This window comes from Meira miltonrushii (genome assembly GCF_003144205.1).
Source record: "Meira miltonrushii strain MCA 3882 unplaced genomic scaffold FA14scaffold_1, whole genome shotgun sequence".
Lineage (NCBI taxonomy): Eukaryota > Fungi > Basidiomycota > Exobasidiomycetes > Exobasidiales > Brachybasidiaceae > Meira > Meira miltonrushii.
This window is the reverse complement of record NW_020289943.1, coordinates 4,647,200-4,671,585: the sequence shown is the minus strand read 5'-3', so window position 1 is coordinate 4,671,585 and position 24,386 is coordinate 4,647,200. Positions and strand designations below refer to the sequence as shown.

Below are 24,386 nucleotides of genomic sequence, written 5' to 3'. Positions count from 1 at the left end.
AATGTCTTTTCTTCGGATTGCAAATGTTACAGTGGTATTCTCGCTTGGTTTGATTTCTTTCTTGACAAATCCTCGAAGTAGATGGGGCGCTATTTGTATTTCATTTCGATCAGGAAGTGAGACAAAAAGCTGTACTACTTCCATTGCTTTCATGGAGCCGGTATTGCGTACATTTACCGCAACATGCAAAATAGTATCATAGAGCGATTCGCCTTGTATGCTTTCGTGAGGGGTAAATACTTCATTTGTTGCAAATTCTGTGTTGGTGTCAGCGACAAATGTATGCTCAACGGAAAGGTGATCATACGAAAAGCTTGCAAATGATAGCCCAAAGCCGAAAGGGAATCTTGGCGTGATTTTGTTCGAATCAAGCCACTTCCAGTCGATCAAGGAACCTTCTTTGAATTCAATTTGTGGATCTAGCGTCCAGGGTTGATCGGATATGGAGTTGGGCAGCCAATCATCTAGCATCACACTCACACTAGCAGACAAAAGAAAAAAGAGAGTATGAGTACATTGCATATATATGTGTGTGCTATAGCTAGTTCTAGGGAAATGAAACAAAGATAGAATAGAAACGATTTTTCGAATCAAAATTTGACAGCACGAAACATGAGTGTACAGGGCAAGTAGCGAGAAGAGGAGAGAAGAAAAAGAAAAAGAAAAAGACGTATAGAATCTTGAAAAGAACTACTACTGATGTACAATTAAATGAGATCTAGAGGTTGGTTGTGTGGATTTTTGTTTGGGTTGCGAATCGAGAAGATACAATTTTTGGGAAAAGGTCCTGGCAAGGCTTCATTCAATTCTCAGGCAACCTTTTCGCCTGAGCTTCTTGAACAACTTGTCGCATCGTGCTCAACAAATCACGACTTTTCAATGGCTTACTGCAATAACCATCCATACCAGCAGCAATGCACCTTTCTCGATCTCCCAACATGGCATGTGCAGTTAAGGCAATAATCGGAACACGTTGTATCGATCCTTGTTGAGCGCTCAACTCTTTTTCAAATTCACGAATCAATCGAGTTGCTTCAATACCACCCATAACCGGCATGCTAACATCCATCAAAACGACGTCATAATTGCGTTCACGAACTTTTTGCAATGCCAGCTCACCATTATCAACAACTTCGACACGATGTCCTTGATTTGTCAAAATCTTGCGTGCCAATTTCTGGTTGACCAAGTTGTCTTCGGCAAGCAGAATATCGTAAACGATCTCGTTTTGACCTTCGGTAGGGACGCTTGCAGAGCTTTCGAGGGATGGTAACAGGGCGTAATACAAATCACACAATTCTGTGGGTGTATTGATATAACTTGAGATACCATAGTCCAAACACTGAGTGAGGTTGAGCACTAGCGGAGTAGGCGAGACAAGATTGATCGGAATGTATCGCAAATGGTCCAAGCTACGAATATCCTCAACAATCGATAAGCTATCGGCAACGATTGCGTCAATTCTTCCGATCCGTCTCCTTTGTGCAGAAGCCTCTTCGATCGAATGAACTGCTGTTACGCGCAAGCCAAGTTCCTCCAATTTATCACGAATACCTGTTTGATCGTGCAATGTATCAAGGTAGAACACAGTACGACCTTGGTATGGCCGCATCTTCTCTCGAACTTGAACGGTATCGAATCCGTCATCCAATTTGACAAGCATGGTAAAGAAGAAATCACTTCCTTCACCATAGCGACTTCGAACCCATAAATCACCACCCATCAAATTCACAAGTCGTCGTGAAATCGACAATCCAAGACCGGTACCACCATACTTGCGAGTCGTGCTTCCATCAGCTTGACAGAAAGTATCAAAGATCACGTCAAGCTTATCTTGTTTAATACCGATACCACTATCACTTGCACAGAATTCCAACATCGCTTGTGAAGGGGATGCCATCGATTTCAATGCGCATTTCAACGTAACTCTTCCGCCTGCTTCAGTGAATTTGATTGCATTTCCGATCAAGTTCGTAATAATTTGTTTGAGACGCAAAGCATCACCCACCAAAGGATCAGGACAATCTGGTGCAACTTCGTACAACAAATTGAGCCTCTTTTGTGTAGCACGAACAGACAATGTCTTCAAGACGCTGAACACGATTCCGCGAAGTGAGAATGGAATCTCTTCAACATTCATCCGTCCTGCTTCAATCTTGGAAATATCCAAAATATCATCAATGATCGCTAACAAATTTCCTGCAAGTGTGCTGACGGTAACCAAGTTTTCACGTTGAGATCTCGACAATTCGGTTTCCAAAGTCAAAGCAGTCATACCGATAATACCGTTCATCGGCGTACGAATTTCGTGAGACATGTTTGCCAAGAATTCGGACTTACTCCTATTTGCCAATTCGGCTGCCTCTCTTGCAGCAGTGTTCTTTTGAATCGAATCACGTAGACTGTAAACCATTTGGTTGATCTTGGTCTTGAGAGAATCCATTTCACCAGATGCTTCAACAGTGACAAATCTGGTAAAGTCACCATCAGTGGCAGCGGCAGTAATCTGTGCAAATGCACGCACTTGAGATGTCAAATTGTTGGCCATAATGTTGACGTTATCGGTAATTTCACCCCAAATTCCTTCAACATCCTTCTTTTGTGCTTGAACGCCTAATTTACCTTCTGTTCCCACCTCACGAGCCACACGAGTCACTTCAGAAGCGAAGAAGCTCAGTTGGTCAATCATATTGTTGATCGTATTGACCAAATCCAACATCTCTCCCGAAACGTGAATTGTGACCTTTTGGGTCAAGTCACCACGTGCGACAGCAGTTGTTGCATAGGCGATCGTACGCACTTGTAATGTCAAATTGGCAGCCATAGTATTGACGGAATCCGTTAAATCTTTCCAAGTACCACCAACTCCCAACACATTTGCTCTTCCACCCAATTTTCCTTCTGTACCGACTTCTTTGGCCACCCTTGTGACTTCTGTAGAGAACGTACGCAAAGATTCCACCATGTTATTCACCGTCAATTTCAAATCCAAAAATTCACCGCGAACTTCAACGTTGATCGTCTTGGAAAGATCACCACGTGCTACAGCCGTTGTAACGGTTGCAATCGAACGTACCTGCGTTGTCAGGTTACTTGCCATCATGTTGACACGTTCGGTCAAAACTTGCCATTGACCTTTCACGCCTGCAACGTTGGCTTGACCGCCTAGTCTACCTTCTGTTCCTACTTCGACCGATACACGAATGATTTCATCGGACAATGTCTTCAATTGCCGAACCATGTTATTGACCGTCATCTTTAGATCAAGTATTTCACCCTTGACGTCCACTGTGATGAATTCGGTCAAGACACCTTCAGCGACACACTTTGTGACACGTGCAATCTCTCGTACTTGTGATGTTAGATTATCGGCCATCTTGTTCACATTGTCTGTCAGATTCTTCCATGTTCCCTTGACATTAGGGACAACGGCTTGACCTCCCAACTTTCCATGTGTTCCTACTTCCATTGACATTCGCACCACTTCACTTGCAAAGATTCGCAATTGTCCCACCATGGAATTGACGGTATCCTTCAATTGTGCCATCTCACCTTCGGCTTCGATATCGATCGTCTTTGTTAGGTCACCTTTTGCTACTGCAGTTGTCACCATACCAATAGAACGCACTTGCTCTGTTAGATTAGAACACATTCTGTTCACATTGATCGTCAACTCTTCCCAAACACCTTGTACACCAGGTACATCGGCTTGACCACCCAATTGACCTTGACTACCTACTTCACGAGAGACACGAGTGACTTCGTTGGCAAATTGTTTCAATTGATCCACCATCACATTGATTGTAACTTTGAGTTCAAGAATTTCACCATCTGCTTGCACATCAATCTTCTTTGACAAATCACCACGTGCGACTGCTTTTGTCACCAAGGCAACTCCGCGCACTTGATTGGTCAAATTTTCTGCCAAACGGTTCACCACATCCTTCAATTCTTTCCATCTTCCTTCCACACCTTCTACTTCAACTTGACCGCCCAATTTTCCTTGCGTTCCTACTTCTAGCGATACACGGGTCACTTCAGCTGCGAAAGTTGACAATCTGTCCACCATTTGATTGATGATATCCTTTAGTTCAACCATCACATGACCCTGTACAGGAACGGTAATATGTTGTGAAAGATCTCCGAAAGCGACAGCCTTACATACTCTTGCGATATCTTGAACTTGCGCTTTAAGCAAGCGTAATTCTTCTTGCGCACTCAAACCACTTTCATCGCTATAACGTTCAAAAGCACCCATCGCACCTTCTGGCGTTTCGGTTGCTTCTCCTTCATCAGGTGTTGCAGGGGTCAAAAGTACCGGACCAGAACTATCAAAGCCTAGCGGATAGGAGAGCGGATAAGAAGAACTTTGAGGATGTGCCTGACTGACAGGATATGGCAGTGTGGCGCGTTTATCAGTCCGACTGGTTTGTTGTTTTACCAATGCCAATTGATCTTCTGCGCTCCATAATCGTTCGACAAGCTTTCCAATGTTGGCCTCTATCTGCTCTGCCCTTTTGTCACCTTTTTCGAAATGGAAGCGAGGTAAAGGCAGATTGAGTAGACTGTGTCCGTTTTCTTTCGTGTCTGATTCGAGAGGAGTTGGCTCAGGTACGGTACCCAAAGCAGCTATCTTTGAAGACACACTGTTGAGAGCGCCTCCATTGGATGAGTGACTGGCTTGGCCGTTGTTGTTTGTGGTACCATTGTTAGCGAAAGAACTTTGTGATTGGAATTGCTGCTGAGGTACAACTGTTGGCTGTTTGGCATCAACGATTGCTTGTGTTAGCAATAGCAGGTGATCGATGAAATCTTTTGGCCATTGATCTGCTTCAGGCAAGACTGTCGATGTGGATCTGGAAGCTCTTGATAATCCGCCTGTGGAATTGTATGCAGCCGAAGCCATTGCGGCTGATGCTGCGTTTGGATTGAGAGAATGAACGGCGGCCGACATGATTCACAATTGATCGTTGTAGTGCTGCAGAAGCAGGACCGGAGGAGATGATGTGTTGAGAGAGATGATGGAGCGTGATGTGAAGCTCTGTTTGAAGAGAAAGATGATAGTTTGACTTGCTTCGAGTTGCTTTTGTGAAGAATGATGGATTAGTAAAGGCTGTACGCAGTCCACTCGGACGTGGAATGATGTGATTTAGACAGTTGACTCGGAAGTGGTAGAGGCGTGTGTTTCGTTAGTTTGATTTGTGGTAACTCGCTTTAACGTAAATGAGAAAGGATGAGAGTAAGTTGTGCCTTTTTCAAGAATGAAATGACAAAAATCCGCCCATCCAGATCGAAAGAAAGAGTAAATGAAGATGAAGAGAAAGCGTGATAACGCGTTGATTGAAATCACTCTTGATCTCTCTTACACATCCGATCGATAACGGTTGAGGAATTTTGGTGTTTGAGACTACCTCCTATGATCGTGGAGGAAGAGTGTTTGTGGTATGAACGAAGCAATGAACAAAAGCAAACCAACTCAAAAGACAAGGTTAAAAGTTGTTAAAGTGTGATGAATACAAAAAAAGACTGTTAAAGTGCAGCAATAGTATTGATACGGTAAGGTATATATATCACCCTGTTTTAGCGCACCAATCAATGGTCTATTTTTATGCTCTCTACACACACACACACACACACCCTCGTCATGCGATGCTTCATTCATTATTCGGCAACTTTTACAGTATCAGATCAGTCGCGTATATATTTCGCGTATTTGAATTGCGCGGGCACTGGCAATAAGCTCTAATTTTTGAATTAGTGTGCACGTCCAAACACAGGCCCATAGCCCCGATCACATCACACCGAGTTAAAAACACAGGAAAGGGAATAAGCATACAATTGTACACATGTTGCATTGATTATCATCATTGAATGTTCCTTCCTATAAGCGACAAACCAATGAGAAAGCAAAATCCCTAGAATGTACAGCGTACGGACTTCTAAACTCACAGGGTCATGCGGCGGCGCATGAAATTGATCTTGAGTGTTCCATCTAATCTGTCATTTCTCTCCTCTGCTTAAAAGCTTAAAATTGTGATCTAAACGAGAAAGTATGCATTCTTATACGCGCGTGTCTTTTCCGACTTTTGTTGCCTGCAGGGTGCACCAATTATTATTTTTATGATTACGTCTTTCGTCTCGGAATTGCGGGGACTTTATCACACTTAATCTCACGGCTTTTGCTTCTGTAACAGAAAACAGCAAAACAAGAAACGAAGTTATGGTAAAATACAAGGTGAAGGCGGACAAGTCCATGAGATTGGAAAACATTGTATAAAAGTACAAAATGAATTAAAATACAAATCACAATTCAGTCATGCAAGATTTGAAGAAAGATTTAATGCATAATACCTGGCAGGATGAACACCTTCATCCACCCACAATAATCCATCACCAATTGACATACCAAACAAAACAGCACTTGCACGATCAATTGACCATCTTGTCTTATTGACAGATGTGTTTTCCCGTACGAGATCATCTTGTGTAATATAAGCTTGACCAAGAGCATCTGTCGGTAAGTTGGATACAGTGATTGACAAACTAAGCAGAGACATTACAACCGTACTGTCTACATCCAACTCTTTCGGCACGCTTCGAACCATCTTTTCTCCATTGGCCAAATTAATCACTTCATATCCGCTTCCTAAAGGTTTGAGTAACTTGATCGATTGAATAACATCGTTCTCCGTCACAGAGCCAACAATTGAATCAGCTGATTTGCCTGCGTCCGTACTTCGACCTAATCGCATCTGATTCAATGATCGTATGAGTTGTTTCATATCAATATATCCTCCATTACTTTCTCGCGTAGAAACGCAAACATCAATGATTTGAATGCTAAGTTCGTTTTGAAAATCACTTAAACCCAAAAAGTCATTCCATAATCCTGCCAATTTACCCGTAGCAGATCCAGCTGATCCTGTTCCTCTTTGTAATGCTGTAGCAGCCATTGATTTTGGTGGTCCTCCTGCTAATGGATCCACACCAATATTTGCACACATTTGTTGAAATGCATGTCTGAAATTCGCATCCCTTACAATGTCCTTTCGATGTTGTTGTGCAAATTGTCTAAGTGCATTGGAAAATACGTCTAATTGATTGCGTAATTCGTTCACTTGTGAAGCTGTCAATTCGGATCCCAAGGTGGAAAATTGTGCTGAAGAGTGCAGAGATCTGTCCAGAGCTGCTAGCCCAGGACCTCCTCTTCTCATTATGATAAGCTGATAGAGAGAATGCGAGGGGATGACCCCATTGATGATGGAAGTAACGCAAAAGATAAGATGTTAGGATGAAGTTGTCTTGGGGGTGGAGGCGTAGGCACAGTACACGTGACGCGTCAATCCAGAACATTGACAATTAAGGCACACAAGCCAATACAAACGTCAATGCCTCTGACTACCACCATCCACTCGCATCACAATCAAACATGGCTGAATTCGTCAATACTTCCAATTCAGAATTGGATGAACAGCAAATTCGACTAAAAGAAGAATTTCAAATCAGTCAAGGACCCTTATCAGTTTTACAAAGTTCCGTTCGAAACAATACAAAGATTTTGATCGCTTTACGAAATAATAAAAAGCTTTTGGGAAGAGTAAAGGCTTTTGATAGACATAGTAATATGGTCTTGGAAAACGTAAAGGAAATGTGGACTGAAGTGCCAAAAAGCAAGAATCGCAAACCGGTCAACAAAGATCGGTTCATCCCAAAGATGTTCTTGAGAGGTGATTCGGTTGTGCTAGGTGAGTAGAGATGGCAGAGATGAATTTGATCGCATACTGACAACATTTACCCTCTTTTGCAGTCTTGCGCAACACCTCATAGTCAACTTTGATACCCAGTCATTCGGCGAATATCGCTGTTTCAACGCAACTGTACAACTTGTATTCTATTCAATCAATCTCATCTGCCTCACAATAAAATGCTCGACTGAAGCGATCCTAAGTCACGACTGTATCTGCACACACGCGCCGTTTGAGAGTAGAAAGAGGATTCTATTGAATAGGTATGGTAGGTGAAAGAAATGTCGAAAGTTATGAAAATGTGAAGAATGGAATGAAGGTGTGAAATGGATGTATATATATGTATAGTGTTCTGATGAAGTAAAACGATTTCTTTTTTCATCGTTTGTCGCGGATTATCAAAATGTGTATCCCCTCTCGCCAGCAGAAGGAGCGTATGTAAACTTTCTCAACATTTCCTTGACAATCAATCATCAGGATTGACAAGATGCAAATTCTTTTGTTGTTGAATCGAATCGGCCGAACGAGCAGGACTTTCACGTTCGTACGGTAAACAAACATCTTCTTCACTCTTATTTGCTGCTTGAACTAATTTACCTGATTCTCTACGTTGAAGAGTTGGTGATGTGATTGATGATTGCTGCTTGTGCGTTGTATTTGCTTGACTTGAGCCGGAATTCGACGGTCCCATCGCTGCGCCTCCTGCCATACGACCACTCATACTTTCACCTCCTCCGCCTCCATACGAGACCACTGTTGCCGTACCAGAGGCATTTCTACTCAAAGTAGCTGCTTGAGCTGCAGTCACTTCACTTACTGGACTTGTGGGTAAGCTATGAGTGGACACATTTTGCGGATTGGGTCTTTGTGCGACTGGTGCAAGTGTAGGTGGCATATTGGGGTAATTGTAGTTTTGATATGGATTCTCACCAGGGTTACCGTAAGGACCTTGAGGACCACCTGGTCCGCCATGTCCGATGCTTCCATTTCCACCACCGCCACGATAGGCAACTGGTCCCATCTCAGGAGATGTATGAGGCGAATACATGTTGAAACCAGCCGGTGTATTTTGTTGGTAAGCAGCATTATAGTAACCGTGATAATTTGGATCATAACCACCTTGGTTCATGTATTCGGCGCCATTTCCACCCATTTGCCCACCTTGCCATTGTTGTTGACGCGGGTTACCATCCAAATGACCATACAAAGTCATTCCGCCTTGACCGACATCTTGCATTTGGTATGCCTCTGGGTTTGTCAACATGCCTGCACTACTGTTCATACGTTTCATTGCTGTTTCGTCATCTTCTTCGCCAACGCCTGCTCTTGGAGTGCGGAAGATTGAATCATTTTGATTATCATCGTTTGCTTCATGATTATCAGGCTTGAAAGATAACCAGTCCACTTCTTGCTTACGCTTGGCTCTGGCACGAACGGGCAACAAAATCAACCAAATTAAAACGATCAATCCTACCAAACCACCTGCAAGACCACCAATAATAGCACCAACATTAGGTCCCGAACTTTGTTCGCTAGGATGGCTCATTGTGCCACTGGGTACACTTGTAGGGGCTGGATAAACTGGAATTGTACTAGTAACGATAACAACTTGTCCATTTGAAGTGATGCTAGTCACATGCGTTGAAGAAGGCAAAGCTGAAGATGATGTACTCGTTGGAGGTGGCATACTGGTCATTGTACTTGTAGCACTAGTCATCGTGCTTGTTGGTCTCATTGACGATGTGCTTGTAGGTGCATATGAAGAAGAAGAAGACGTGTGCTCAACGGGAACATTATTCGAAGGTTGCTTTTCTTGTGTTCCACCGCTGGTCGAAGAACTTCCACTATTCAATCCACCCGAATTGCTTCCACCAGAGTTGCTTCCACCCGAATTGCTTCCACTAGAGCTACTTCCACCACTACTGCTCTCACCACCACCACTACCTGTTCCAGTTGTGGATCCAGTGGTACCACTTCCACTATTACCAGCCGCATTTCCCGAAAAGAATGTACCACCCGAGCTGCTTTGAGAGGAAGAAGAAGGAGTTTCAGATTCGCTGTTTCCGAATAGGTTGCCTAAAGGCGATCTTGGTTCCAATTCAGCGAAAGCAGAGCTACGTTTGAGGTGCTTTGCGTGAGCGGAAAGCATTTTTGCAATATTGCTCAAAGATGATGACAACGATGAATGTTATGGCAGAGAGTGTAGAAGAATAAGGGAAGAGGAGAAAAGGTTCCGTTCATAAAAGGAAAATGCTCTTGTAAAAGAGGTATTTCGATCAAATGAAGAACGTTTACAGCCTGTATTATGCAATCCTTGGCTCCTCAGTAGCCAGATGATGCATAGACAGTCGTCAACGGATCCGCTGAAGCGAGCGCGAAAAGCACTTCAACAGCCAAAATGGTTTATTTCAGGGCGTTTATCCCTCAAGAAAGAGAAAGGGCGCATCATTGAGCGGAATGACGAGCTGAATTTCATCTGAAGGCAAATGAATAGAAAGGGTGAAGCCTATACCAAAATACGGATGACCGTCTTTGTCACGCGGAGGGAAAATGAATTGTATCACTCCTGTATGTATATTCGCGCCCTATTCGCTTGTACAAAGCGGTAGGGATGCGATTTGAGGCCACTGCCATGACTGTAGCAGGAGGCAAACAGTCGTCATCTTGACTGAGTTGTTCACGCCTTCCGGCATATATGTCCCTGTACCCGACACTCCCATTTCATATACGCATACCCTTGCCCCGTTTCGGTCCTTCATCAACAACAGGGGAAATAAAGAAAAGATTATTGAAACTTACCTATCAGGAGATGATGCATCAGGGGTGGATGAAGAGGAGGTATCTTGCTTACCTGATTGTGGTTGATCAGCTTTGAATACATTATTTGAAGTTTGACTTGACTGTTGACCTGTCTGTTGACCGGCTTGTTGACTTGAATCTTGACCCGTTTGTGAATCGGATGATTGCGTACTTGGCTGATCACCTAGAGCTCTCTTTTGCATTCTTGATAGGTGATGTTTCCCGTTGGGAACAGCCCTTGCAAAAAGAGTCATTGTGATGGGGAAAAAGAGTGTGAAAAGTTCAATGAATACAGTTGATGGAAAAGAGAAAAGAAATTAAAATTGAGTTGTTGATAATGAATAAGGTTGAAAGGGTTGTTATGTGAACCCTACAAATTCTAAAGCTCTCTTATGTTATGAATAATCTATTTTTGATCACTGGCGCAGTACAATACATTATATTTAATATATATCGCATAAATTGTTGTTGTTCGGACCTTGTGGTCCATTATTCCTCGGATCAAACTCTTGCACATCCATTGACACACGTAAAGTAGGCGTAATACAAGAAATGGCAAGATGAAATCATTCACGCTTTCTTCCGTTATGTTTTGATTAATAGCGAGCAAATCACATTTAAAGCCAAGTCAATAATTTATATTTTTCGGCGTACTTCACCGAGAGAGTTACAATCTACTGGTCTTCTTCTGCGGCGGCTTCACTTCTTTCTTTGCTGCATTCACCAACAAATTTCCAGCTTTCTTGCCCGTTTGATTAATGATCAAATGACCATGATGAGGATCGCCAGGTTGAGAAGGTTTTAGTTTCAATTGTGCATTTGGACCTTCGTTTGCCGTATCACGATAAAACGTTCCTGAAACAACGGCAGAATGATCTTTACGTTTTTGAACTGCATTCACACATGCAATATGAACACCATCACATACTTCAAGTCTAGGAGATTTAGTGAATGCTTCTCGAACGCCATTTGCTAGCCTGTACGCCAACTTTGGGTGCTTTTGATGTGCTTCTGATTTGACAATTGGTAGTGCATGATCAAGATACTTGTTGAAATGATCACGTAATGGTCGCTTGTCTTTTGGCTGTTGAGCTTCATCAAATCGAGCTTGATTGATCAAATGCTGTAATGGCTTACCAGCATGCTGACTATCATGAGCACCTGGATGCAAATGAGGAATATTGCCACCTTGTCTATGCGGACCGAGATAATTTTCGGCTTTTTCTAGAGATCTCTGATGAAATGGATCTTTTTTGGCAGCTTCAAGGTGATTGGCTGGATATACATTCTTCAACTTTTTGTATGGCTGCGTTGAGCCTCCTTGATCGTTGAAAGTCACCGGTGTAGCCGATAACAGAAGATCAGCCTTAGGATGATTGGCCTTAATACGCGAGTTCAAGCTACCCCAGTGCTTCAATTCAGGTTCTCTATTCGTACCCGAGTGTAAGTTTGAATTATACCCACTAAGGTGATGAACAGTACGCAATTTAATGTCTTTGTTATCTGCCAACTTATTCATATGATGTTCTTGTGAGGGAGCAATATGATAAACGTCTACCTTGGTGCCTTTTCCGAGCCTCTGAGCTAAGTGAGTGTCCGCATCGTACCTGACCGGCTTAGGTGTACCTTGAAAATTTTTTTCATGGGTATCTTCAACTTTATTGTCGAGAACATTTTTGCCTCCGCTATAATAACGAATCCTTGTTCTTCCTCGATCGATTCCTCTTTGTTTCATAAAGTCTTGCAAATGACTGTGTGCACCTTCATGATCGCTGATACCCGTGCCTACCACATGCATTTTAGAATACTTTCCAGATCGTGCAAGATGATCGATCGCTGTCGTATCATCAAGCTTCAAATCGGAAAATACGACCGCATGTCCTGAAGGATTGTGCAAATTTGCTTTTGCGGGAGTTTGTGGTGAGACTGGATCTTCACTCTTTCTCTTTCTGGATTTAGAGGTAGTGGAAGCAGGAGTAGAGTTCTCCGGCTGCGACGTTTGGGATTGTTCTTCTCTCGAAAAGGCTGGCAGGGCCATCACACTACTCGAGGGAAGCATGGAGAGCACAAACACAAAGCAAAAGAAGCCTGACAGACTAGATTTCAGACACAAGCCTTTCATCGTGAAGTATATTCTGTTGTTATTGTTGCAAATTGTCACAATAAGGTTTATCGTTAGATTAAAGTTTGTTATCCTCTGGTCTTTTATATCTTTACACATTAGCACAGCAACGGAAAGGCAACACTGAATCACATTCATAAGATGCTCAAATGCAGAATATGCTTTCAACAAATACAATCTGGTCTTGTGATATGACAAAGCAATCCGATGAAGCCAGTTTACTGCCCAACTCGGAGACTAATTATACGCTTGCATTGCAGTGCTAATGCGAATAAATGCGGTGATATTTAGCCAGAGTGAAGCTGTTATGGTGGTACTTTTCAAGAGTGGTCTTACAAGTTGAAATTGACATTGCTCACTTTTACAAGAACGACCCGAGCAGTTAAGTTGCTTCGGGGATGCTCAGAATAAGCCAAAGTCAGATAAGCGTTCATGAGCAAGTCAATTCTTTTTCCTTCTTGAGCCGGCTGAGAGTGTATAGCACTTAAGTAAGTCAATATCACCGCATACATTCATGATAGCATGTATTCCAATGCAATTAAAGATAGTGAAAGCAATGAAAAATGATTATGAACCAATCATCGCTATTTTCTTTGAAAGAGGCGCACCATGTTTATCGGGAGATGAATAAACCTGTGAAAAGCAGTACGACCGATTCCTGACAGCAGAGTGGGGAGCAAGATGAACTTTAACACAGCTTATCTCATTCACAATGATAGCAATACCACGTGAATTGACTTTACAATGAGCCCGTGTTGATCGGATGAGCGTTATGAATGACGTCTTTAATCTGTGTTTTGATTGACGCCAAGACTTAAAATTCGGTTTATTGAAATCCGTTTTTTATTGGCTAGCGTACGCAGGAACCGGGATATAAAATCGCGCTCGAGCAAGCGAAAGCAGTGCACACACAAGCAGGCACACATGCATGCACTGGCTGCTCTGCCTTGCGCCTTAATGTTTGTATGCACAGACTGTGGCGCAAATGCAATACAATTTACAGCGTGTACGGTACTGTACCTTGACACGCAATTCCGACGAAATAAACAAAAATTAAGCTAAAAAAGAAGTTTGACACATGAAATCTTATTTTTATCGTAATCGGCTTTCTAAAGGACCGAAGCAAGTATGGGTAAGGATCTGGGTAATAAAACAAGCACAGAATAATAAGAAAGATTCTTACAGGAACCCGTCCTTCATATGCACGTCATTAAACACTCCGAAAGAAAGAGGAGCTCTTACATCATATGTACTTCACTCGTTTTCGGAGTTGTTTGTACGAATGCATGACAAAATGAATTCAAAGGAGGACTCCCTTTTCCCTTTCTTGAACCAAATGAAAGGTAACACAAGGTGAGGAGAAGAATTATATTAGGGCTAGGTATGACACAATAACAAGGAGCGGCCTCCGTCGGGGTATAGGAGATCTGGAAAAAGGTATAAAAGTGATGCTAAATCGAGTTCAACTCCGATCATATCTCCATCACATCCGCTACTCGTATTCAGGATGAGATACTCTTTGACATTCGCTCTTCTTGTTAGCAGTTTGAGTGTAGCCCTCAAGATACACGCAGCACCCGTATCTGAACATGAATGGCCAGAACTTGTACAAAGACAAGCAGGTACAATCCTCACCGATCCATCCAGCTTGAGCGGTCAATCATTCGATATCGTCATCGTTGGTGGTGGATTGACAGGTGCTGTTGCCGCATCACGCTTGTCGGCAAACAGTGCTAAGAAAATCCTATTGGTAGAAGCAGGACGCGATTCACGTAATGATGACAAGATCAAATCATTCAGTGCATACACTCAAGCATTCGGCGATAACAAATATGATTGGGATTTCAAAACTGAACCTCAACCACTTTCAAACAATAAGCAATATCCAATGCATCAAGGTAAAGGCTTAGGTGGAAGTACGAGTATCAACGGAGGCGCATTCACCCTTCCTCCCGCTTCACAAATTGATGCCCTCGGGGAGTTGGGTAATGATGGCTGGAGTTGGGACACATTAAAGCAATACAATATCAAATTTCAAAATTACAAACAACCAACTGCAGATCAAGTGAACAAATTGAAAGTCAAAGTTGATGCGAGCGCTCACGGAACAAATGGTCCGGTCACGATTGGTTTCAGTGATCAGATGTATTTAGGTCCACAAGAAGACCTCTTTATTCAAGCACAAAAGGAAGCATTCAATGCACCCGCATTTGTTGATTTGGGAACGGGAAATGCTGGAGGTGGTTCTGGAATGATTCCACAATACACCATTCCTGATTCAGGCGCACAACGCTTGCGTGTTAGTTCTGCAACTGCCTATTTGACTGAAGATGTTGAGAAACGTTCAAACTTGGTCATCTTGACAAAGACAAGAGCAACAAAAATACTCTACGCAAGTGGAAGTCATGGAGATGCTCAAGCATCAGGTGTTCAATTGCAATCCGGCAAAGACGGACAAAAGTATAAAGTCAACGCAAAGAATGTCATCGTGGCTGCTGGAGCGATCCGAACACCAGTCTTTTTGGAACAATCAGGTATCGGTGATAAATCGATCGTGTCTGGGCTTGGTGTCACTTCAAGAGTTGATCTTCCAGGTGTGGGTAGAAATCTATGTGAACAACAAAAGAATAACGTCAATTCTGGAAAGGCAACACAAGACCTTGGCGCTCAAAGTGGTAGTCCATCTTCGGCAATTTCACTCAATACTATCAACCAGATCATGAAAGGTAATTCAAGCGACGTTCGTTCGTATATCGAGAGTAACATCGATCAATGGGCTCAACAAGCAGTCGATGCAGGCGCTTCAGCAAGTAAGGATGGTCTGGTTAGTCAATACAAACTCATGGTCAAGGGTATCTTTGAAGAACAATGGCCTGTGTCAGAGACATTCTTCATCACCCTTGGCGACTCTTTCATGCAACAGATGTGGGCTTTGTTAAGCTTCTCTCGTGGTTATGTTCACGCCACCTCAAGTAATACATGGGATGCACCTAAGCTCAACCCACGTTATTGGTCTGCACCGATTGATATGGACATTCAAGTAGCGGCAAATCGTGGAGCACGAAGAATCTTCAACACAAATGCAATGAAGTCCGATTTGCAAAGTGCGGAATCTATGCCTGGATATGACAAAATTCCACAAACATCCGACCAAGGTGATTACAACCAGTGGAGAGACTACATCTTGAACGGGTTTGAAAGTGTTTGGCATCCGATCGGAACGGCAGCAATGATGCCGCGTAATTTAGGAGGAGTGGTAGATTCTCAATTCAAAGTGTATGGAACAAGTAACATCTTTGTGATTGATTCAAGTATTTTGCCTATGCAACTTTCTACCCATCTCTCCTCTACGTTGTACGCGATCGCAGAACGCGCAGCCGACATTCTTGGCAAGCTTTGAACGGTCTCCTAGCTTTCATTGTATTTTTAGGACATTGATCCCCCTGTATCATTCAGAGAAATCTACTTCATTTCCAAAATTGTCGTGCTATTTGAAGTGATATTCACCTCCTGAGCTATTTTTGTTCACATTCGGAGCCTTTTTAGGAGCTGGGCACCTGTTGATTTAAACAGCGTTTAGCATACCATAAGCATGCTGTGATGTCATACGTAAAATCGGACCGCTATTGAAGCTTGTGAAACCTTTTGTGATGACAATGAAAGGAAAGTAGGTATCCGGATTATGTTTTGTGCACAATTCGGACTTCCGAATTTTCAGCATGCACGTTTGTGTGACAACGGTTACCGTTGTGCATATTCCTACCAAATCGACCGAAACTCCGACGCGGCGCCGGGGTGATGATATTAATAAAAATAAAACGCCTAAATGCAGCCACACTTTTTGAACAAAAAGGGGAATCTTGTAGATGTATTGATTAAGTATTGTTGTACTAATAACTTTATCTTACATCTTCCAACTCTTTTTCCCACAGTCAGAAGCAATGACTGTTTCGGTCTTCAATGTGGTCTTTGCAGGTGCAGGTGGGATCAACTTTGGTTCGCCGGAAGGACCGTGGAACCATAGTGAACGATTGGAAAAGTTGTTAGGGGAAAGGTTGAAGGTATTAGCAATCATCGATCCAATGATCTGTGTAGCACAGAAACGTATAAATGATAAACTTTCAACAGGAAACAAAGATGTTTTGAATGCATATGCACAAACACAATGTTTTGCAACGATTGAAGATGCAAAAGAATCGGAAATTGGAACGAGAAATACGATTCATTTGATCGTGAATGGAATCCCACCTCATTTCAGAGGAACAGAGCTCAAAGGAAAAGATGCAGATGTTCAATTGATGGACGCATTTCCCAATGCAAAAGCAATCTTGACAGAGAAGCCGGTATCTGCATCGGATCCAACGGTGATCGATTGTGATTCAGTGGCAGAACATTACAAGAACTTCAAGGGGGCAACAAGTGTAGGATACGTCTTGCGCTATCTCAACGTAGTGCAAACATTGAAGAAGATTATGAAACAACATCAAATTGTGCCAATGTGTATTAATGCACGTTACATAATGGCATACGAATATACAACAAAATTACACTGGTGGAACAAGGACATCTCTTGTGGTCCAATCGTTGAGCAAGCAACACATTTTGTTGATTTGATCAGATATCTATCTGGATCACCAATCGATCATTTTTCCGTCCAAGCAAGAACAGTAGAGCATGACTGCCCGGCCGGTAAATTGAACAAGATGGGCTTTGATGAAAACGCTCTCATTCCTGCCGAACAACGTATTCCACGTATCACAACTGCTTCATGGAGACATCAACATGGCACACTGTCAACTTTGATGCATGGGGTAGCACTGCATGGACCAGATTATTCAACTGAAATTGATATCGTAGCAGATGGTTGGCTTTTACGTTTGTCCGATTTATATCAGGACAATCCAAAGTTGGCTATTCTCAAACAAGGTGCTCGTGAGTATGAGATTATTTGTGGACATGATGATCCATTCCTCACAGAGATTCAAGCTATTGTCTCGGCAGTCGATTCTAAAGACGCAGGAGAAAAGATCTTGAGTTCATATGAAGACGCTCTGGCAACGTATAAGATGACATGGGAAATCCGAAAGGCGGGTGAAGCAGAGCAAGGCAAGTAAGATATTATCACAGTTTCTCTCAAACAGCTACCTTCATTCGTGTAATAAAGTCAATATCATCATCGAGTATGAAATGAAACATTAAGGCAAAGTGTATCCACCATCAATGAGAGTATCACTGCCGGTTTGATAGCTAGAGGCATCAGAAGCAAGATAGAGATATAAAGCTTTGATCTCCTTAACATGACCTTGACGTCCCAAGACTGCCATTCGATAAGCTTCATTGATGCATCTTGGAGAAGCACCAAGCTTGGTATCAAAGAATCCTGGCGAGACAATATTCACTCTTGCAAATTCACGCCATTCTCTTGCCAACGATTTGCCAAATTGCGAAACAGCTGCTTTTGTAGCATTATAAACGGGTTGATCGACCGGCACATTGACTATATGAGCAGAGATTGAACTTGTCAAGATTAGGTTTCCTTTACCTTGACGTTTGAACACTTCACCAGCATACTTTGCACAGAAGAAAGCACCTCCTACATTCACATCCATTTGACGACGGAACTCTTCTTCTGTTTGTTCTAAGACTGGCTTAGAAATCGACATTCCAGCATTGGCAATGAAGACATCCAATTTGCCAAATGTATCCACAATGCTGGTAATCGTTTCTTGAACAGATTTTCCATTTGAGATTTCACATTGAAATGCTTTAGCGCGGATTTTGTGCAAATTTGCTAATCGATCAGCATGTTGAATTGCATTGGTGTTGGTGTTGTACAGAAGAGCTAAATCACCACCAGCTTCGGCAATTGCTTCAGCGACTGATAAACCAATACCATCTGATGCACCAGTGATTGCAACCACCTTTCCTTTCATGCTCAATTGATCAAAAACATTCGTGGGTGTGTCGGGAACGGGGTTCGGCTGTCTGACAGCTGCACAATCTTCCACTGACATAGACATCTTGTTCACTTGCTTTCAACGAGAAGATGATGGTTTCTGAGAGAACCTTTGTTTTTGAGGCACTTGCATCTTTTCCTTCAATTCTCGACGTCATATGACTTACAAGCTTAAATCGAATCAATTTCTTTATGCTAGCCTATCAAGAATTCCTTTGTCTGCCATTCTTATACCGTGCGCCTGCGCTTGGGCCGGCCGGTCTGAATCAATTGACCATGAACGGATCCGAGAGACGGGCGAACTTCTGAGAATTTCTTCATTTGACAGCTTGCACGGTACGCATACCTCAGCCTTTCCAGCGCCGTACCTTCTTCTTCTTCTACAATAAGCATTGCATTTCTCGCCCCGAAGTTGCCACACAAGAAATGCTGTGTCGTTTGTCAATACCTTTGTCACACAAAGAAATAGTCATTGAGCTATGAGATATACAGAACAGACAAGAGCTGGAATCGTAGAAAGTAACAAAAGAAACATCTTACATAACCACTTTCTCTTCATCAGGTGAGAACTTCTCTTCAACTGGCGATCCTTTCTCTTCTTCCATTCCGTTGTGCATTTCTGCGTCTGGAATTGAATCACCAGTAGAAATAGATTGAGTACGACGTTTCTTAAGCTCTTTGTTGAGCGCTTTAGAGTTTCTTGGGCTCACGGTTGCCACCAGTTCATCAACTTCTTCCAGAGTAAGCCCACTGGTTTCGTTGATGCAGAGGTAGGCAAACAAGATGCACAAAAGGCAGCACCCTGCCCAAATGAAGAATACATGAGGACCTAAGCCTGCTTTACCTGGTCCCTGGTCGACCAAATCTAAAGAGGGACAGCATACTTTAGTATAGAACATTTTCTTATCAACAATACTATTACTCACATGGTGTTGCATAACCAATGCCGAAGTTCCAAATCCATTGTGAGCCAGTACTGATACTAATGCCTTTAGCACGGACAGAGAGAGGGTATGTTTCACCCGTATAAACCCAAGTTGCTGGGCCCCAAGTAGCAGCAAATCCGGCGATATAAATACAAACAAAAGCCACCGCCGCAGCTTGAGCGGGACGGTTTGAAATTGGTTCAGCCGTTCCTACTGCCGCAACGATTAGTTGAGAAACAAACATCCAGACTGCTCCGTAGATGAACAAAGGTCGACGACCAACCCGTTCCATCATCCACATTCCCGGCACCGTGGAACACACGTTGACGACATTTGAAATGATCGAAAAGATGAACGGATTTTTTGCTCCAGTGCTTTTAAAGAATGTTACACCGTAATAAAAGATAAAATTGATACCGGTCAGTTGTTGAAGAGCCTGTGAAATGGCTCCCACAGCGACTCTGGTAAAGATCTTTCGCTCTCCCATCTCAAAAATCTCCTTATAACCGCCATTTCCAAGTCGAAGTTCCAAATCCAACGATGCTTGAATGCAATTAATCTCTGCGGTGACATACTCTGAATCTGGTAAACAAGAGTTGAGTCTTGCCAATGAATTAGCTGCAAGTTCTCTTTGACCTCGTTTGATAAACCACCGTGGTGACTCCGGCAAAATGAACAAACCCACAAAAATGATGAGCGCGAAAATAAATTGCATAGCTATCGGGATAAGGTACGAGCTTTGATTTGGCCTATGTTGTGTACTGTTATCAACGATTGAAGCAATCAAAAGACCAATTGTGATCATCCATTGATAGCAAGTGACTAGAGCACCACGAATCCATTCTGGACTGATTTCAGATTGGTATAAAGGAACAATGCAAGAGATTGCACCAACGCCTAAACCGGCCACAAATCTGCCAAAAGCAAAAAGTGGAACTGCTTTTGAAACACATTGAATGATCACTCCAAGGGTAAAGATGATGATTGCAAATTGTAACCCACGGCGTCTTCCTAAAAAGTCTGCCATCGAAGAAGATGACATTGCGCCAAGAAATGTTCCAGCCGAAAGGATTGAAACGACCAAAGAACGATGACTTGTTGATAAAGACCAACCAGGTTGAGGTGGATTGTCTTTACTAATCAAATTTCCTGGAATGTTATAATCATAATACGTTCCAAATTGTTCTTTAAAATTTTCCATTTCGATGATACCGGAAATCACACCTGTATCATAACCAAACAAAATACCGCCCCATGCAACAAAAGCTGCAACGATCAAAGCTGGTAAAGCTTCACGAAATGTTCTTGGCTTTGGAGCTGGTAAGCTTCTTGCTTTACCAATACCACCAGATGGCAATGTTGGCATTACGCCTGGCATGATGACTTAAATTGTTTTTAGTAAGTAGAAGGTGAAAGGTTTTTTTTTTGGTTGGTTGAGGAGAAGAAAGAAAAGTTTCATCATTTCCCCTTCATTTTGACCTTTCGATTCAATGAGTAAATAACTCATCCGCATTGACCGGCTTATCCAATCAGATGTGGGGCAAAGACATTAATTTTATGTCCATAACGGCACGTAGCACTCATAGAAGGCTCCTGACGTTCCGGCGCCGGAGTGTTTCAAAAACAAAGTACTGCTCAAATACAACAAATCAATTTTTAACGGAAGCCGAAGTAATATAATGAGCTGTCAAACAACGAGCTGTCAAAAAAGAAGAAAGAAGTTCCCAGAGACTTTGCTCTCATTTCGGTCCCGCTCGTGCCGGTAAAAGTCATGAAATGACATGGTCTTATAAGAAAATAAAATTGGTGTTGATATTTACAAAGTCTGTGTAGCAAAGAGGGTTGGATCAAAGATTGCTTCGTACAGACAAAGTGCGAAATGTATCAATAATGGGATTCTGTCTGAGGAAAATGCACAATGGAATGGAAGAAGAAAGAGCATCGCCAGTGGAAAAACGTTATCACCTAGTGAAGAGAAAGTGTTTATGTAAGATGATATCCTTTTGTCACTTTTTACGTTTCCAGCCCTTGTCTTTCCCGTACATCTCATAACTCAAAGACTATTTCTTTTGTGTAAACAAGGCATTGAAAAACGACACAGCATTTCTTATGTGGTAGCTTTGGGGCGAGAAATGCAGTGCTTATGACACCAAAGCACGTTACCTTGGCAATCAGTCTGAAGAAGGGGCTTAGGTGTTGTATGATGTGAAAGATGGCTAGAAAAAAAATCAAAACAGAAAATTACATAAAGCGCTGTATTCTCAAATTCGGATGCTTTTTTTGCAACCACAACAATCACAATCACAGCAGGATTCTGAAAAAAAATGAAGTACTACAGTATTCAAAATCTCATTTGCTTCTCGTTGATGCTATTTGCCATGACGAACGCAATGTCAGTCAATACTCGCAAACCAACCGCCGCTGAACGAGATGCAGCTGCGAAATTCGTTGAAGAAACGAACAGTGAGTAGCTTTATCAATCTTTGAATCGAATGGGTCTCTTATCAACTTCTTCATCTGCAGGGAAATTTGAAAAGACTGGGCACGTTTAATTTTAAGCTGCAGGCACATTGAACCATCAACCCAAAAGCGCTGGTCGCTGGGTTCTTTTGTTTTGGATCTTCTCGATAAACTTCTTCTTTTATAATGCATAAAATTAAAACGATCAATAAGTAGTAGAATAAGTCGTAACAGGAGCGAACAGTAAGAGTTTGTTTTACACAACTTAAGCCCTGGCTTTGAATCTGACAGAGTATGGGTTTTCGATAGGATGTGTAACACTGTCTGCGTAAATTGGAGGATTCTTTTTCAAAGCGTTATCATCATAAACGATATCAAAGTATTTCGTAATTTCTGCGATTGCTGCCATTCCTTCAAATGTTGCCAAAGTTTGACCAAGACAAACACGTGGACCAGCATTGAAAGCATGAAAGAATGATTGTGGAAATTGCTTAATTTGCATTTCACCACTTCCGTCCGATTTTGGTTCCAAGAATCTTTCAGGTTTGTATTCTTTGCAATCTGCTCCCCAAATTTCTGGCATACGTGCCATTGCCCAATCACTCCATAAAACACTTTCGCCTGCTTTGATTGGGATGTCAGGGAGGTCACGCTTTCCATCACGGGAAAGAGGAACACCTTCACCGGCATAAGGACGAATGATTGTATCCTTTACCGCCAAACGTGCATTCTTTGGAACGGCAGGGTTCAAACGAATAGCCTCGTAGAATGCGGCATGCAAATAAGGCAAGCTACGTAAATCATCATAACCCAATTTACGATCACCCAATTTCTCCTTGACTTCTTGACGAATCTTGTCAACAACTTCAGGATGTTGCCAGAATCGATAGAAAGCCCAGGCCAAAGATTGAGCAGTCGTATCACGTCCAGCGATCAAGAAGTTCAAAACGATCGGTAATAGTTCTTCACGAGTTAGGCCCATTTCCATGAACAACTGTAAAAGATCTTTGCCTTGTTTGCTGTCGACTGCACCTTTTGCTTCACCGGATTCTTGTGCTGCTAAACGTAAATCGATGATACGATAACAATATCTACGTAAGATTTTAATGTTCTTGCGCATACGGAAACCTTGCATGTTGAACAATTCAAGCCAGAGCGGCAAAGGATCAAAGAATCTGTTATCGGCAACCAATTGAGCGCTATCGAATGCATCTGCGAATTCGTTGCGAGTTTTAAGTCCTTCAACCGTGTCTGGCAAACAGTTTAAATCAGCACTGAAAGCCATTGTGCTAAAAGTAGAAAGAGTGAATCGGAAAAAGACATCACAAATATTGACTGGAACATTGTGTTTGACGGAATCAGCACAAAGACTGTTTACCAAATCCAAATCTTTATGAATCGTTTCTTGAACGTATGTTTTGAAATTTCCAACGCTAAAGATATGAGAAGCCATCTTTCTTTGACGTTTCCAAATTGCTCCATCTGCTACAAAGATACCATGACTGCCTAAAAGATCTTCAAAAGCACGTAAAAATGGACCACCTTTGATAAAGTTCTCGAATTCAGTCTTTTGACAAAAATGAATGTATTCCGGTCTATTGATCACGATTGCTCTTTTTCCAAGGATCGGAAATGTAGCAGTAACTGGTTGACCACCTTTTCCATCTTCTTCTTGAACACGTAAGACTTCATGTAAAGATTTACGTTGTTTGAGATAGATACGTAAAGCAAAGATTGTATTTCCGATCAAAGGAAAAGCAGGAGTTGCAGTCTTGATTTCCTTGCGAGCATGTGTACCGATCAAACGATCAGGATAAGCGATACATAATGCAACGAAGAGTAATCCTAATCCTGCTGAAATGTAAAGAGGATTACTGAGGATATCGGAATCGACTGACGTTTGAAAGATTGATGATGAGGCCGTCATTGTTGAGGGTTGTCTGAAGGAACAGATGTTGAAGAAGTGGAGAGAGGAGGTATACTTTATATACTCTTCCTCTTTTTGCTTCGGTCAAATGTTTGCATTCGGGCATGAGTACGTTTGAAATGCATTGGATCCTTTCTTCCCACGCCTTGTTGTTTAATAAAGTTGTTTTTTGGCACGCTAACGATGTCATCGAATAACAACGGCTTTTATTGCAATCAAGCAAAACCACGAATTGCTGCTAGGTCGCGCTCTCGCGGCCGAAAAACTTGCATGAAGGTGCATGAGTTGACACTGCCAGCATGCGCGAAGCGCAATGAATACAAAAATGCCTTTGGCATTTTTGTATTCAATGTATAGTGAGCATGGCAATGCCATGCTCACCTTTCATAGATCACACTCACACTTCATAGTCATGTACATAGATAGGCATTAATGAAATACAATTACAATT

The 24,386-nt window shown here is 42.3% G+C and overlaps 10 protein-coding genes across 10 annotated transcripts; 3 read left to right on the top strand and 7 right to left on the bottom strand.

The window, feature by feature from the left end:
* Positions 1-802: 802 nt before the first annotated feature.
* Positions 803-4,906, bottom strand: FA14DRAFT_120084 (uncharacterized protein; the record flags this gene model as incomplete). The annotated part of the gene is made up of 2 exons (XM_025496387.1): positions 803-4,587; positions 4,648-4,906. 2 exons carry the CDS (start codon positions 4,904-4,906, stop codon positions 803-805), a joined length of 4,044 nt encoding a protein of 1,347 aa, XP_025358777.1.
* A 1,324-nt stretch (positions 4,907-6,230) lies between these two features.
* FA14DRAFT_160026 (winged helix DNA-binding domain-containing protein) lies at positions 6,231-7,261 on the bottom strand. Its single transcript, XM_025498499.1, has one exon. It carries the CDS (start codon positions 7,212-7,214, stop codon positions 6,315-6,317), a length of 900 nt encoding a protein of 299 aa, XP_025358776.1. The 5' UTR covers positions 7,215-7,261; the 3' UTR covers positions 6,231-6,314.
* Positions 7,262-7,401: 140 nt separating this feature from the next.
* On the top strand, positions 7,402-8,098 carry FA14DRAFT_27277 (Sm-like ribonucleo protein). Its single transcript, XM_025502105.1, has one exon. It carries the CDS (start codon positions 7,430-7,432, stop codon positions 7,751-7,753), a length of 324 nt encoding a protein of 107 aa, XP_025358775.1. The 5' UTR covers positions 7,402-7,429; the 3' UTR covers positions 7,754-8,098.
* Positions 8,099-8,211: 113 nt separating this feature from the next.
* FA14DRAFT_177747 (uncharacterized protein) lies at positions 8,212-10,798 on the bottom strand (the record flags this gene model as incomplete). Its single annotated transcript, XM_025500763.1, has 2 exons — positions 8,212-9,907; positions 10,545-10,798. The coding sequence occupies 2 exons, from the start codon at positions 10,796-10,798 to the stop codon at positions 8,212-8,214; spliced, it is 1,950 nt and encodes a 649-aa protein (XP_025358774.1).
* Positions 10,799-11,211: 413 nt separating this feature from the next.
* FA14DRAFT_177746 (uncharacterized protein) lies at positions 11,212-12,603 on the bottom strand (the record flags this gene model as incomplete). The annotated part of the gene is made up of 1 exon (XM_025500762.1): positions 11,212-12,603. The coding sequence occupies one exon, from the start codon at positions 12,601-12,603 to the stop codon at positions 11,212-11,214; it is 1,392 nt and encodes a 463-aa protein (XP_025358773.1).
* Positions 12,604-13,960: 1,357 nt separating this feature from the next.
* On the top strand, positions 13,961-16,241 carry FA14DRAFT_167152 (alcohol oxidase; the record flags this gene model as incomplete). The annotated part of the gene is made up of 2 exons (XM_025500065.1): positions 13,961-14,009; positions 14,289-16,241. 2 exons carry the CDS (start codon positions 13,961-13,963, stop codon positions 16,064-16,066), a joined length of 1,827 nt encoding a protein of 608 aa, XP_025358772.1. The 3' UTR covers positions 16,067-16,241.
* A 353-nt stretch (positions 16,242-16,594) lies between these two features.
* FA14DRAFT_160024 (uncharacterized protein) lies at positions 16,595-17,845 on the top strand. Its single transcript, XM_025498498.1, has one exon. The coding sequence runs from the start codon at positions 16,608-16,610 to the stop codon at positions 17,778-17,780; it is 1,173 nt and encodes a 390-aa protein (XP_025358771.1). The 5' UTR covers positions 16,595-16,607; the 3' UTR covers positions 17,781-17,845.
* Positions 17,846-17,861: 16 nt separating this feature from the next.
* Positions 17,862-18,686, bottom strand: FA14DRAFT_143567 (putative NADP-dependent mannitol dehydrogenase; the record flags this gene model as incomplete). The annotated part of the gene is made up of 1 exon (XM_025497214.1): positions 17,862-18,686. The coding sequence occupies one exon, from the start codon at positions 18,684-18,686 to the stop codon at positions 17,862-17,864; it is 825 nt and encodes a 274-aa protein (XP_025358770.1).
* A 472-nt stretch (positions 18,687-19,158) lies between these two features.
* Positions 19,159-20,914, bottom strand: FA14DRAFT_116954 (putative monosaccharide transporter; the record flags this gene model as incomplete). Its single annotated transcript, XM_025496204.1, has 3 exons — positions 19,159-19,487; positions 19,549-20,684; positions 20,721-20,914. 3 exons carry the CDS (start codon positions 20,912-20,914, stop codon positions 19,159-19,161), a joined length of 1,659 nt encoding a protein of 552 aa, XP_025358769.1.
* Positions 20,915-22,185: 1,271 nt separating this feature from the next.
* On the bottom strand, positions 22,186-24,078 carry FA14DRAFT_160023 (cytochrome P450). The gene has a single exon (XM_025498497.1). The coding sequence runs from the start codon at positions 23,933-23,935 to the stop codon at positions 22,274-22,276; it is 1,662 nt and encodes a 553-aa protein (XP_025358768.1). The 5' UTR covers positions 23,936-24,078; the 3' UTR covers positions 22,186-22,273.
* Positions 24,079-24,386: the final 308 nt, after the last annotated feature.

Coding starts and splice junctions, on each gene's coding strand:
- FA14DRAFT_160026 (XM_025498499.1), bottom strand. CDS start 7,214: ATGAGAAGAGGAGGTCCTGGGCTAGCAGCTCTGGACAGATCTCTGCAC.
- FA14DRAFT_27277 (XM_025502105.1), top strand. CDS start 7,430: ATGGCTGAATTCGTCAATACTTCCAATTCAGAATTGGATGAACAGCAA.
- FA14DRAFT_160024 (XM_025498498.1), top strand. CDS start 16,608: ATGACTGTTTCGGTCTTCAATGTGGTCTTTGCAGGTGCAGGTGGGATC.
- FA14DRAFT_160023 (XM_025498497.1), bottom strand. CDS start 23,935: ATGACGGCCTCATCATCAATCTTTCAAACGTCAGTCGATTCCGATATC.